Below are 14987 nucleotides of genomic sequence, written 5' to 3'. Positions count from 1 at the left end.
AGTAACAGAGCTATAATTCTGTCTTGCAATTCTGATCCCACACAGAGTGTAAGAGCTTGGCTCTTGAGGCTAAAAGCTGTTTCCAGAACCCTCAATGGAATTATACCTCTGTAATTCATTTACTGTTATTCATTTTATATATGTTTATAGATAGAGCCAAAAAAAAATCACACAGCCAGCAAAACCAAGGCAAAGAAGAAAAGATAACCCAGTGGTTTTCATTTTTAAATTGCAATCATTATGTAAGATACAGTATTTTGTCACACTATAGCACTTCCAGGCTAAGCAAGAAATATACTTAACAGGTAAACATAATAAGATAGCTTTTAAAAAGAATGAATATTACCTTGCTCTGTCTTCAGGGATGTTATTTTCAGTAGCAATATCAATTCACAAAGAAAAGTCAAGAGAATAATTACGGCTTTTTAGCCAATAGGACTGATCTACCTAAACAAGATCACTGAAAGTGTTGGATAATATCCTTGAAAGGCCTCTAAAGTTATTGTCCCACTCCAGCTATTTGCCATACGTGACCAAAAACAACCCAACAAGCCTCTGTCATTTATGTCCAAGTTTCTAATGAAACAAGCCTCGTGAAAAATAAACTAGCATACAGATGGGCTTGGAGAGAACTGGCAGCGTATCTACCTTTTATATTTATTTTATTTTATTTTAAAACCATTTCGGGTAATCAAAGTGGTTCGTTAGCAAGGAACATTGTGGGAGAAATGGCATTTTCCATGCGCCAGACACAACCGAAATAAAGATAAGACTTAGACGCTCCCTCTGGCCGATGAACTACAACTTCATTTACGAAGGAACTACAGGCCGTAGCAGAATCTTAGTGCTGATTTCTATCCACAGGACATTTGGCCACCGCTTACAACCCATTTCATATATAGGCTGCTGAACAGCCTCCAGATGGTGTGTATAAGATTTTACAAATGTTTTTCTTGTTCCAATCAGACATGACCTTTCAAATATATAAAGCTGTACACACGAAAACTGCCACAAGACTTCTAGAAAAATTGAGCAAATTCAATTCACAAATGTTTCTGAGCACCTACTATGCGGGAAACATCATTCTAGGTACTGAAGGATACGGTTGTGAACCAAATAGATTTTAAACCCCCGTCTTAGTGAAGCTTGTGGAGGTGTGGTACACTGACAGCGAGCAATATAAATAAATTAGACATTTTTAAGGTGATAACTATTATGTGCTATAGGGAAAAATCAAGTGGGGAAAGCCCTAGAAAGGGCTGGGTGCAATTCTAAATAGAATTAGAATAGGCTTCACCCAGAAGGAGACATTTAAGCAAAGACTTGGATGCCAATATCCAGGAGAACACCCTTCTGAGCAGAGAAAGCTGCAAGTGCAAAGATCCCGAGGTGGAAAATTGCCTGGCATGTGACAGGAGCAGAGTGAGCAAGAGGAGAGCAGTGGATGAGGTTGGGGAGGTAGTGGGGGCCGCATTCCATAATGACTCTGGCTTTTCTCCCACTGAGGACAACCAGGGAGCAGGGAGCAATAGGACCAAAGCTTTCAGAGCATCACACTGGCTGCTTTGTCCAGAATAGCTGTTGGGTTGGAGAGTGGGGAGGTGGATAGGAGATGAGGCCAGAAGTGGAAGAAGGGGGCCATTTAGAAGGCCATGGCAATGCTGTCGGTAGGAGAAGAGGGCTACCACCCTTGGACCAAGAGGGTAGCCACATGGATGATACAATGTGCTTAGATTCTGGATTTACTATGAAGACACGTAAGATAGGGAGACAACAGGATTAGGACACCCCCAAAGATTCATATGGCCACTTTAAATATATACCTCTCCCAACTACTCGGTTGGTTAAGCAGTGTTATTTCCAACAACAATCACCCACCAAAAACTCACTGGCATTAATGACAATTTTGGAGGATTAGCTCAGAAATGTGGATTCTTTAGGAAGATCCAGAACTGTGTTAGAATTAAGGGTTTTCTGAGTCAACAGAGGTGTTACATCTCGGCTGCTCCATCTGTACAATGTAGTGTGGGGGGTTCATTCTGTATCTCCTCTAGTCACTTGTTCTCTGCTTGTGCTGGGAGCCGGGAGCAATAGTCATAGGCTACTATTTCCATGCTCAACAATTCCCAGTCTAGCTGGGGAGGTGTGTGGAGCTACCTCTTCTTTCCTTCCTCTGCTCTTCCTCCTTTCAGTCTCTCCACCCTCTCTGCCCCTGCCACAAGGCACCAAACACCAAAGAGAGGCTGACTCACACTCCTGACAATAGTGAACCCCGTGGAGACTCCCCTTGTTTCTGTGCTCTTGTCTGCTGCCTGACGCCTGCTTATGCACAGCTTCCCCCTCGGAAGTGGCATGGTCCTGTCTCTGACATTCTTCTATCTTGTTGTTGTTGTTGTTGTTGGCTCCAAGTAAAGGTAAAGCCCAAAACCAAATAGGAGCCAGCCCTATAAACTCCAGAATCAACCTAAGATTATTGACAGTGGGGCCCTCCATGGTGCCTGTAACTCAGATGCTCGGAGATCTGCTCCCACCACGTTAAAGGGAGAGTACAGCAGTCCTTTCTGAACAGCTGTGCTCCATCTTCCAAGTTCCCTGGACCTTTGAATAAATGAGCTCTCCCAGGGCTAGAGACCGACAGAGGATCATTATTGTTTTGGTTCCCGATGCCTTTGAAAATATAGCCAATGTTTTGTACTAGAGATGATGTGGACCTAGGAAACCAGAATTTTACTATCTATTTAATTTGTAAACCGTGTCTTTTAAGCATATGCTGTGGCAGATGGTAGGTGATACCACGGTGTGTTTAGTTAGATGGGATCCTTGCTAAAGTTCACCTGCCCCATCTGCATACTCTGGAGGCCAGGACATTCTAGTAGCTGTGCTAAGAAATCCATCAAAACCAAGAAGCCTTTTTTTTATAGTAAGTAATAGTCATGGATCTGCACTAATGAAAATGCAGGGCTTCTCTACCCAGAGTGGAAAAAACCAAGCTGAACCCAGTATCAGCGATTTTCCAGCAAGGCTGTCACTGTGATCTGTGATGCGCTATCAAGATGAAATTGGAACCAAGTGTACTTTATTCAGGACATCTGCAAGATAAAAAATATAATGCTCCTTTTCTATCTTTGTGACATTGTTCGCAAAGATGTGATTTGGCTGTTAAAACCACTTGCGCTGTATCTCAAGGCTAAGGCTGACAATTCAAATAAAAGCCTCTCTCTCTCTTTGGTTTGTTATCTGAACCACAGTTAGCTGTCATGGCAATTCTATATACTGGGGCACTTGGGGAGGGGGCGGTGAGGCGTTTGACTGACCTGCTATAGCTTCCCATCTGACTCTGTTTCTGAGCTCCATTTAATTTCCTGGAGTTCTAGAAAGTTGTTTGTTTTGTTTTGTTTTGTTTTTCCATATTAATGCCCTCAAACCAGGTGCAGTGTTAAAAGACAAACAATGGTGTTTAATTTTTAATAATTTTATTATATGCACTTTGTAGAAAATTTAAAATATACGTATGAGCACTAAAAAGAAAATAAGATGCCACCATTTTAGATGAGTCCTATGACTGTTTTCAATGCATCTCCTCCCGGTGTTTTTTTCTATGCCTGCATATGTGTGTGTGTTTGGGAGGGGGTGTGTTGGTTTGTTTTTGTTTAAAAAAAAAAAAAAGGAAGGGGTGGGGCACCTGGGTGGCTCAGTTGGTTAAGTGGCTAAGCATCTGCTTTTGGCTCAGGCAGGTAGTGATCCCAGGGTCCTGGGATCAAGTCCTGGGTCAGGCTCCCTGCTCTGCGAGGAGTGTCCTTCTCCTTCTCCCTTTGCTCCTTCCCTCCACTCACGCTCCCTCCCCCTCCCTCTGTGTGTTAAATAAATAAAATATTTTTTGAAAAAGGAAGGGGAGAACTAAAGGAACAATTCTGTGAGCTCCTCATTAACAACTATGGACAAACATTTTTCCAACAACTTTTCATTCCTCACAGATGTAGGCACACTGTTTTTTCCTATCATCATTAATCTGCAAGGAACACCATTCAGATAACTGTCTCTCTAAATTGTCATAAATCACTTCAGAGTTTTCATCAAAAGAAACACTAAAATGTCTCTCAGTTCTACAGAGATATAACGTTGCAAACAGAAGCTCATCTAAAACACTCATATTTACTGGCCTTCTGCCTCTAGCTTGAGGAAGCACTACATTCTAATTTGCTTAACCTCAAGCCTGCTCAGAACCTCAAATCTACCTGATTTGTGGGGCCATCCTGGCCTGCAAAGGGTTCCCCCAAGATGTTCTACTTACTACTCCTTCTCCCTCTAGGGTGCCTCCGGCTTCCTGCAGAATAAGTCATTCTTACAACCAAATCCAAAGGGACTCATTCTCTATAAGAAGGCCACTTTCAGGGATCCCTGGGTGGCGCAGCGGTTTAGCGCCTGCCTTTGGCCCAGGGCGCGATCCTGGAGACCCGGGATCGAATCCCACATCGGGCTCCCGGTGCATGGAGCCTGCTTCTCCCTCTGCCTGTGTCTCTGCCTCTCTCTCTCTCTCTGTGACTATCATAAATAAATAAAAATTTAAAAAAAAAAAAAAAAAAAAAAAAAAAAAAGAAGGCCACTTTCAGATAAATATATGTGTACATTTTCACTGGAGACACTAGGTCATCAAACTGGTATTGAAAGTTCATTAAAGGACTATGGGGAAGAGAGATGCACAGTTTAAATTCAAGAAAAGGAACACTAAAAGTCACCCATTGGAATCTACAGTTGGCCAACAGCTACTCATGCAGCCCCAATATTTGGTATTCATTAGTTTGTGACATTGTCCTTTCCTATGACACACTCCTATTAAGGAATCCTCAGGGAAAACTGTAGTAGTTGAGGAGAAGGAGTGTGGCCTCTTTAAAAGAAATTTAGCTTTTGGAACAAGAAAATGGCATGCAGTGCACTTACTTGTCTTTTGTCCTCTGAACTGACCTTGCATCAAGTTCAAGCCAACCAGAGTTGGGCCAGAATTTCCATCTGGAAGGCAGAGAGGTTAGGATTAGCCAGGGGTTGCCACGTCAGCAGCAGATGCAGGAGAGCCAATGTTCACATAGAAACTTTAGGCAGATGGGTGCTTGCTTATTTTATTTTTTATTTTTTATTTGATGTAGACCATTTTCAATCACATACAAACTTTTTAAGCTTTTTGACAGGTGAAAGTGGAGGGATTGAAGGCACAATCATTGCTTGTTTCTTGAGAGTTAGAAATCATAGTGTACTGTGGAGCAGATCTGAAATCTCATCCTCATCAGCAGGGGGTGAATAAAGTCTGTTGTGTGCAACTGCTATTAAATTCCCCTTTCTTGGGTGGTGGAGGTGAGGAAAAGGGAGGGATAGTCCAAGTTCATTGGTACATTCAGAAAAAGTCTGGCTAAGATGTGGCTTGATGGTTGCTCCTAGAAGAAGCTGCATACATGTTCAAGTCTGTAATAGTTTTCTCATTTCAGGACAAGCATGAGCCTGAAGTGTTTTGTTTTGTTTTAAGATTTTTATTTATTTATTCATGAGAGACAGAGAGAGAGAGGCAGACACACAGGCAGAGGAAGAAGCAGGCTCCCTGAGGGGAGCCAGATGCAGACCTCGATCCCAGGACCCTGGGATCATGGACCTGAGCTGAAGGCAGACGCTCAACCATTGCACCACCCAGGCGTGCCCTGAAGTGGTTTTTCCACCTCCACTCCCAATTATTTCCCCCATTCCTATTACCATTTTAAGCTATTTATAAATAACAAGGAAATAATTGACACTAGGTGAATTCACTAGATGAATTCCAGATTTCTTTTTTTTTTTTAATGTTTATTTATTTATGATAGTCACAGAGAGAGAAAGAGAGAGAGGCAGAGACACAGGCAGAGGGAGAAGCAGGCTCCATGCACCAGAAGCCCGATGTGGGATTCGATCCCGGGTCTCCAGGATCGCGCCCTGGGCCAAAGGCAGGCGCCAAACCGCTGCGCCACCCAGGGATCCCGAATTCCAGATTTCTAAGCAATAGGTTAATCTTTCACATTAGGACACAACCTGAAGTAAACTCATTGATTGTATAGTTAAAAGTTCACAGCACTAGTGGCAATCTCTTATCCAATTGATTTCACTTCGCTATGCTAGTTTTCATGGTGAAATTAGTTGAAGATCCAAGTAAAAACCATCAATATGAGTCAAAAAGGAAAAAAGCTAGAAAGCAGAGTTTTCAACTATAAAAATATTAGGTTCAAGACACGGCACAAAATGAGAGAAAATAAAGCACAATTTCATTTCTTGTAGAACAGGTTGGGGTCAGGGGCACTTCCATTAAAAATAATATTCAATAAATATGGAAATCAGCCATTCTCAGGAAATGTTGGGAGACTTAGGAAGAAACTTGCAGGTGTTGACATTTTTACTGGGTAACAAATGCTGACCACCAAGGAAATGCATCAACAAATGCCTAACCTAGGAAAGAAGGAAAAGAAGAGAAAGACTCAATCAGAGCAGTTCTTAGAAACTGAGGAAGGGAGTGGTGGCTGGGGAACTGGAATAGACAAGGAAATTGCAGAGTGATCATACCCAGCTGGTGGTGTGAGAGGAAAAAGTAGAGGAGGACAGGAAAATATATGAAATGGACAAGCTCACAAAACAGAAATCCCAATGAATGCATGGAATCGAGGGTGTTTAAAGGACTATTCATTGAAGGGAATTGCCTGAGACACTAATGCAGGTGCCTCCGCCATCACCTTGAGTGGAAGGCAGATTTTACACTATGGATTGAAACAGTCATTTTCATTTCGTAAAGCCTACATCCCTGGAAAATTAGGTTCCATAAATTGAGATTTTTGTTACATTAAGCTTTACTATGAACTTTCCAGTAGTTTTAGAGGTGTAATTTATTTGAACCATTTGGAAGTATAGAACAGGCTTGTAAGATAAAATGAGTCAAAAGTTAAAAAATTAATTGAATAAATCTATTGGATAAGTAGTCGAATAAAACTGATTTTTCAGGAAAAATAAATTGCATATCAATTAATAAATTTGAAATGAAATAGTCAACTTTCAATTATCAATGCTCATTGAGAAAAGGCAGAAATGAGAAACAAGATCCACAGAGAACTCTGAAATTTCATTTCCATTTCAATCTTTTCCCCCATATCCATTCCAATTTTTCTGTTGAACTAATTTGAGTTTTAAAAAGCCTCTGTTTCCTTTCTAGTCATTAAAAAAATCTTTATTAATGGCCTACCTTACGTCAGGCCTTCAACAGGGCATGTAGGAGAAAGAGGCCAGGGCCAAGAGGCTGACCAGGACCCTAGTAATAACAGAGTTGATTTCAATTATTTCCTGTCATCATTTCAGCAAAATGCATAGTATAAATTAAAATTGATTTTAAGGGGCACCTTGGAGGCTCAGTTGGTTGAGCGTCTCTTATTGGCTCAGGTCGTGATCCCAGGGTCCCGGGATTGAACCCCACATGGGGCTCCCTGCTCAGTGGGGAATCTGCTTCTCCCTCTCCCTCTGCCCCTTCTCACTCCTGTGCTCACTCGCTCTCTCTTCCTCTCTCTCTCTCTCTCTCAAATAAATAAAAAATCTTAAAAATAAAATAAAATAAAATAGATTTTAAAATGCCCTTAACAAATATAGATATCCTTATCACAATCTTCTCAACTAGAGTTTTCACTAGCTCTCATTCTTAATTCTGATGGACACAAAAAAATGGCCTCTGGGGAAAAGTGGAGATAGAAGAGAAGCTAGGAAAAAGCAAAAGACAAGTATATAAAAAATTAAGGCACAAATAGAAAAGGAGAGTGTAATTCACTTACAAATAATAGTGAAGTTAATCCCAATTTTTCCTAGCAGATTTAAAGTTGCAAAACTGGATTTATAAATGTGAATGTCATGATTGACAAGCCAAAGACTTATGTGGAGAGGATGTAGGAGTGAGCAGAAATGGCATCTATTCTAACAAATAGCCAGGAAGAAAAGGTAGCTGGAAAAATCAGTGAGCAGGAGCATCTGATCCACATTCATTACAGAAATGACCAGTTAGGAAGTCTACGACACAAGGCCATTCAGGGGGAGCTCCTCCTACAAATCACTTTCTTACCTTCAAACACTTGAGGTGCACCTAATAAATACTTTTTGAGCCAGTAAACAAAAGAAGAAAATAATGAATGATGGAGCCACTGCTCCATACATCCTCTTGCACCTGCAGCTTTCTGCTAGGTACTTCCTTAACCTTGGCTCCTGTTGGGCTCCTTCTCACTTACCCATGAATAAGGATTCTTAAATTACATTTACCAAGACTTTGAACTTTCATGGGCTACACTGGCCAAATGATCTGGTCTATTAATTTTGAGGAATATGAATAAAGGCAGGCTGTAGAATTTCCAAAAATAAGATTAATAGTCTTATTCGTAATTCTATCACTCATTGGCAAAATGGAAAAACAAGCATTATGTTGCCAAACACCACAGAGATAGCAGATATCTTTATAAAGATAAAGAGAAGTGCCCCCAACTTGAGACCTCATGCCTGACACCACACCTTTCTGCTGTAGTAAGACATATACTATGCATGTAATCTTGACATCAGTACTCACTTAGGCATCCATGATGACACTGCAGGTCTTGACAGAGCTGCTTCCAGCTGTCTACAGAGGCAGCACAGGCTCATGCTAAAGTGAAGTCTGTAAAAAATAATAATAATAAAATAAATAATAAATAAAGTGAAGTCTGTGATGCCAAGGGTTGAGAAGAGAAAATGGAGAACACCACAGCTAAAAAATGTCATTTGAACACAAGCCAATGCCAACACTTGGAATAGAAGTTGCACCTGGGTGCTCAGCCATTTAAGCATCTGACTTGATTTCAGCTCAGGTCATAATCTTGGGATCGTCAGATTGAACCCCTGCATTGGGCTCCATGCTCAATGCAGATTTTCTTGAAATTCTTCTCCCTCTCCCTGTGCCCTTTCCTCTGCACATGCACTAAATAAACAAATAAAATAAAATAAAATAAAATCTTAAGGAAAAAAAGAAAAGAAGTAGCACAGATCCCCCCTAACTACAGAAATCCAAAAGGAATTCTTCCAGAATCCAGTGCTTGATCATACTATCCCAGGAACCAGGGCTTAAGTAATAATAGCAAACTCTTACATACTGACACCTATACATATTTTGTCTTTTACTTATTTTTTAATTCCAATATAATTAATGTACAGTGTTATATTAGTTATAGGTATACAATAGTGATTCAACAATTCTATACATTATTCAGTGCTCATCGTGATAAATGTACTCTTCATCCCCTTTATCTGTTTCACCCGTCCTCCCATTCATCTCCCCTCTGGTACCCACCAGTTTGTTCTTCATATTTAAGAGTCTGATTTTTTGTTTGTCTCTTTTTTCTTTGTTCATTTGTTTTGTTTCTTAAGTTTCACATATAAGTGAAATCACATAGCATTTGTCTTTCTCTGACTATTTCACCTAGCATTATACCCTCTAGATCCGTCCATGTTGTTGCAGATGGCAAGATTTCATTCCTTTTTATGGCTGATTAATATTCCATCATGTATACATACAACACCTTCTTTATCCATTCATCGATCAATGGCCATTTAGGTTGTTTCCATATTTTAGCTATTGTAAACAATGCTGCCATAAACATAGGGGTGCACATATCTTCAAATTAGTAAATAGTTTCATACTCTTTGGGTAAAAACCCAGTGGTGGAATTTTTGGATCATATGATGATTCTATTTTTAATTTTTTGAGAAACCTGCATGCTGTTTTCCACAGTAGTTGTACTACTTACACATTTTTTTTAAAGCCCTGTAGGTGAGTCTAACAAATAGCCAAGGTTGAGAACTATTGCTATAGCATTACAAAAGCTTCTAATTCTTTCTCCTACCTCCTCCATGTTTCATCATGAAAATAACAAGTTCTTAAAACATTAAAAAAAATGTCACTAGGTAAGGGTATTTGAGAGTGTCATAAGACCTGCCCAAGACTAAATCCTTAGAGATACACTTATCAATCCCTAATAAATGGGGGAGTTTACAGAGTAAAATTAAAGTGGTTGACTGGCCAAGGCAGTTGGAAATGTGGCCCATGCCTCAGTGAAGAGAACAATATGATCTCTTTATGGCCCTTCTCCTAAGTTTTTTACTCCTATAGGGGAGAAAAAACCTTTTTCCTTTATCCATCTTATATTTGTTGGCTGGAGCCCTGTGAATTAGACCGAAAAAAGAAACAGATTAAGAAGAGAAAAATAAGCAGAAGTTTATTAATGCGCACTGCACATATACATGGGAGTACTCAGTGACAAGCAACTCAGTGGGGTGGTTAGAACTTGGGCTTATAACAACAAATTTTGTAGAGAAGTGACAAGACAAAGAAAAGGGCTTTAGGCTTCTAGGGATGGGTAGCAAACTTGGGAAGGTAAATATATGAAAAAACTAACAGAAGATAAAAGTTGTTTTGGCAAGGTTTGTTGTATAGATTCCTTTGGTGCCTGCCATCTCTGGATTTAGGATTTATAAGAGTCTAGAATTGTCTCCAGTGATTCAGAATTATCTTAACCTTCCTGGCAGAGAGGGAGAGGGCAGAGAGGTTTTCTGTGTGTCTGCTTTTTTTTTTTTTTTTTTTTTTTTTTTAATGCCTTCGGCTCAAAATAATCCTTATGCCAGAGTGGCGTATTCTGGGACGGCATACTCTGAACTCCTAAACCCCTCTCAAAGCTGTTTGATGGGCTGGAAAGTCCTCTGTGAACTCCCCACCAAGTTACTCTTGCTATATCACCACCCAGCTGATTTCTTCTTGGCACTTGTCACTGAGTAACTTGTAATTACTTAGTATATTAGAAGTGATATTTTGAAAATTATTTAATTAGCTTTTCCTGTTTGCTTTTGTACTAGCAGACCCAAGGTGTCCATCTGCCATGGGGGAGATTAGAATTATAGGGTAGTATTCACTTCTAACATGCAAAGTAGGATTATGCAGTAAAACAATAGCTTTACCAGCCAGCCATTTGTACTGAAAGGATTTTCCAAAGTCCTCTAATATCCACTTTATTAAGAGCCAGTTGGTCGTGGAGTTCTCCTTTTGTGGTGAGAAGCTATCCCTTTTACCCTTTGACAGGAAAGCTGGTGAGGCCTTTTGCTTCATAGGGGTAGGATATAAGTCAGAGAATAGATAAAGAGAGAAAATGAGAGCATCAGCAGACCAGCTTTAAACCAGAGAGAGGTAGTTATTGTAGATAAATAAGGATAATAAGGGTAACACCAAGGACAAATATGAGCTCTTGCTGTCATCTTCTCTTTGGGATTCTGGGCAAGACGACTCAACACAGCACTGAGCTCCTGTGAATTAACCCTGCAGTGTTATTTGGCCCAGAAGCATTTTGGTTAGTCCCGTGCAGCCTTTCTGTGGATACATGTGCCGTTTCTGTCGGGTTTATTGAAATATTGAAAGTAGTTTTACAAAGTGAAGCCATAGTGTCTGTACCTACTCCTGTCAATATTTTGCAGGACAATGAATTCTAGACTCCCAAGCTGGAGTCAGGGGCCCATTTTTTTTTTTTCTTATCAAGTACCAACATTTCCCCAATTCCCAACCCAGAAACTATGAGTCTGTAAGTTTGCTTACTTATTAATCAGTCATTATTTATTGAGTGTTACAATGTATCAGAAGCTAGGATAGATAGAGCTGACACAGAACTTCTTCAAAGAGTTCACAATGAAGTAGGAAAAGGTGGTCATGTGAACAAAAATTATAATATTGTTATAAGTGGAATGTGTCCTCCAGAAAGATAAGGCTCAATTCTTAACCACCCGTACCTCAGAATGAAAGCTTATTTGGAGATAAGGTCTTTGCGGATGTAATCAGGTGCAGGGTAACAGACTACGCCACCCCCAAAATATGACTACAGGAGTTCAAGACACGCCCCTCCAAATTATGCCACTTTGGTATATGGATTATTTTGAACCTCAAGCAGTTGAAAAACAGCAGATGCAGGGAAAGGCTTTCTCTGAGTTCCCTTTATCTGCCTAAAGACAAATTCTCCAAAAGAAACTCTGACTGTCCCAAGTCCCCTCCCTGGGAATTGCATGAACCAGGGAAAATTGATTCTCATCACAGAAGACACAAAAAGTGGACATCACACCCAGACAAACTTTGTCACAAACTCGTACCTTCCATCTATGCCTCTAAGGGCTCATTCATCTTTCCTGTAAAAATCCCTTATGCTCCCTAAAAGGCCAACAACTTCAGTCTTCTCCTTTTTCTATGAAGATGGTATTTAATCCTGCATTCTAAGCCACCTCATGGAGTTACTCATTTTTCTCTAGATATGTCCCATGTAGACATGAGGTCTTATGATAATAAACTTCTATTTGTCTTTCTCTATGACTCTGTCTTTTATTAAGGGACCTCAGAATGGTGAGGGAAATTATTTTTCCTTTTTCCTTTCCTGCACAAGTTAAGATGTGGTCATCCTGGAGTAAGGTGGGCCCCAATGCAATGGGACTAGTGTCCTTTTATAAAGAAGAGGCACAGAGGGACACCTGAGTGTCTCAGTGGTTGAGCTTCTGCCTTCAGCTCAGGGCGTGATCCCAGTCCAGGGATTGAGTCCCGTATCAGGCTCCCTGTGGGGATCCTGCTTCTTCCTCTGCCTGTGTCTCTGCCTCTCTCTCTCTTTGTGTCTCTCATGAATAAATAAATAAAATCTTTAAGGAGGAGGAGGAGGAGGAGGAGGAGGAGGAGGAGAAGAAGAAGAAGAAGAAGAAGAAGAAGAAGAAGAAGAAGAAGAAGAAGAAGAAGAAGAAGAAGAAGAAGAAGAAGAAGGAAGAGGAGGAGGAGGAGGAGGAGGAGGAGGAGGAGGAGGAGAACACACACACACAGGAGAGAACACCATGTGAAGAAGTAAACAGAGATTGGAGTTTTGCTGCCACAAGCCAAGGAAAACCAAGGATTGCTGGCAACCACCGGAACCTACGAGATAGAAATGGAACTGATTCTCTCTCAGAACCTCCAGTGGGAATCAACTCTGCCAACACCTTGATTTGGGACTTCCAGCCTCCAGAACTACACAGGGATAAGTTTCTGTGGTTTGAAACCACCCAGTCTGCAGTGATTTTTGACATTAGCCCCGGGAAAGTATCACAAGTACCATGTGAGGAGGGCTTCGACAGGGCATTTACACAGTCTAGGGAAGCAGAGCTAACTCATGCAAAGAGTAGGATGTTCTGACTCACTGGAGTGGCATGGAAGTGGTTGGAAGTGGCAGTTGCATGAAGTTTCCAGCTCAGTCAGAACAATGCAGGAGACCTAGAAAAGAGACTCCTCCATATTCAGAAAGGGTTCCATAGCTCTGAAGAGAAACCAAGCATGTGGTAGACCAGAGTGGAATTCAGGTTTAGAGTATCTGGCAAGTTTTCCAATTATATGGGGAAAGGAAATGAGGAATCCATGACAAAGCTTGAAAACAGACCAGAACATGCCTAAGTACATGTGAGATCCTGTAGGGCCTTAGGTAAAGGAGCCCTAGGAAATGAGGCATCAGGGAACAATGTAAATTCATAATCTGTAGATGCAGTACAGCCAGCCACTGGTGCTCTGTGGAAAAAGGGGGATGAAATGTTGCTCAATCTGTTTCTCAATGAGATATTATCATCTTTATTATTATTACTTCCACCAAGTTGACACTTTATCTACCAAACTGATATTTCAAGAAAGGCTTTCTTGGTTGAAATGGATTCCTATCTTTTTCTATCAGACTCCAAAAATAAATCCATACCCTAAAGACTACATATTTGGAATTCTAAGGGGTTTTCTAGGTAAAATCTACTCTGCCATCTTTTTAAACAAATGAGTTCGGTTGCACAAATACATTCATGCCAAACCATTTCTAAAAGAAATGCACTTTAAGCTCCATAGATCATGTCTGAGTTTTTATTCCAGTATTAGACGTCATTGTAAATCACAGAAAGAGCAGAGGTGAAAAGGCTTGGGCCATCAGTTCACATAGCAGGAAACGTTATTTTTTAAAAATTCCAATTTAATTGAAATTATTCACCCAGGTAAATATATTTACCTTGCAGGAAAATGTTTCAAGATACAGGTAGGAGGAAACACATACATTTTTCTCAGATTACTGAGAAGGATCTTCGGCAAGTCTTTAGGAAAAACACATATTGACCTTCTATTTTTCAAGAACTGATTATTCAGGTCTATCTTCTTTCTCCTACTATTGACTGATCAAAGTCAGGGAGAAATGATGGGTGAACCAGGAGCTCCCCAGGTCCTTTGCAGTCCTTCCTGTTAGTACGTTGGCATTTTAAGCTTTACCTCGATTACAGAGTATTTCCTTCAGAAGGAGTTATTTTATGTGTCATAGCCTAAAACCTCGGCACCCAGGAAGCAACATTCTTATGCTCCTATGGGTAAGGTCAGCTCTACAAATCCAGAAATAAAGCAAGATTAGAAAGAAAAGCAAAACAGAAAATTTACATGCAATTAACGACCTGAAGTCCAAATGGCTGGCTTTGATTAACATGTACCCTTTTCCTAATGCTAATCCGCTTGTGCATTTATTGGATTTCAAAACTGCAGCCTATGCCCTCCAGCCCCAGCAAACAAAGACATAATTTAAAATACCAAGACACAAATGTGCTATCTATTACTGTGTAAAAGAGCCATTATTACAGTGACTTATTTTTTTTCCTTCAGGAAACTAGCTCTTTTCAAGTTATTTACCATGTTGTCAATTATCACCATCATTAATAATGATAATGATAATCACTGAGAACCAGCAATGTGTTGGGGGATAAATAGAGCCCAGAGCCAGGCCTGGTCCCAACCTAGTGAAACAATGGGGATTTTGTTTCACCTCAGATTTCACAAAACGAGGATGGCAGATATCAGGAAAGTTTTTATCCATAATTTTCCCTTATCTTTTTAGTTCCAAAGCGTCCCTTTTGCAATTCCCTGT

At 40.4% G+C, this 14987-nt stretch overlaps 1 protein-coding gene across 6 annotated transcripts in view; it reads right to left on the bottom strand.

Moving 5' to 3' along the window:
• LOC112654503 (splicing regulatory glutamine/lysine-rich protein 1-like) overlaps positions 1–14987 on the bottom strand; it is a 60169-nt gene that overhangs the window by 24783 nt on the left and 20399 nt on the right. For 4 of the 6 annotated variants that reach the window (XR_007402342.1, XR_007402341.1, XR_007402340.1 and 1 more), the window contains 3 exons: positions 8600–8686; positions 7244–7309; positions 4939–5007 (listed from right to left, as the gene is read on the bottom strand). Coding sequence is in view for 1 of the 6 variants with exons in the window: in XM_049094214.1 (XP_048950171.1) it covers positions 4939–5007; positions 8600–8686 (156 nt within the window). In the remaining 5 variants the exon portion in view is untranslated. The remainder of the gene's footprint in view (positions 1–4938; positions 5008–7243; positions 7310–8599; positions 8687–14987) is intronic. The other 2 variants (XR_004804997.2, XM_049094214.1) reach the window with 1 other exon arrangement.

The sequence above is a fragment of the Canis lupus genome, chromosome 15 (assembly GCF_003254725.2).
Source record: "Canis lupus dingo isolate Sandy chromosome 15, ASM325472v2, whole genome shotgun sequence".
Classification (NCBI taxonomy): Eukaryota; Metazoa; Chordata; class Mammalia; order Carnivora; family Canidae; genus Canis; species Canis lupus.
The sequence above is the reverse complement of the archived record's forward strand: the minus strand, read 5'-3'. Positions and strand labels throughout refer to the sequence as shown.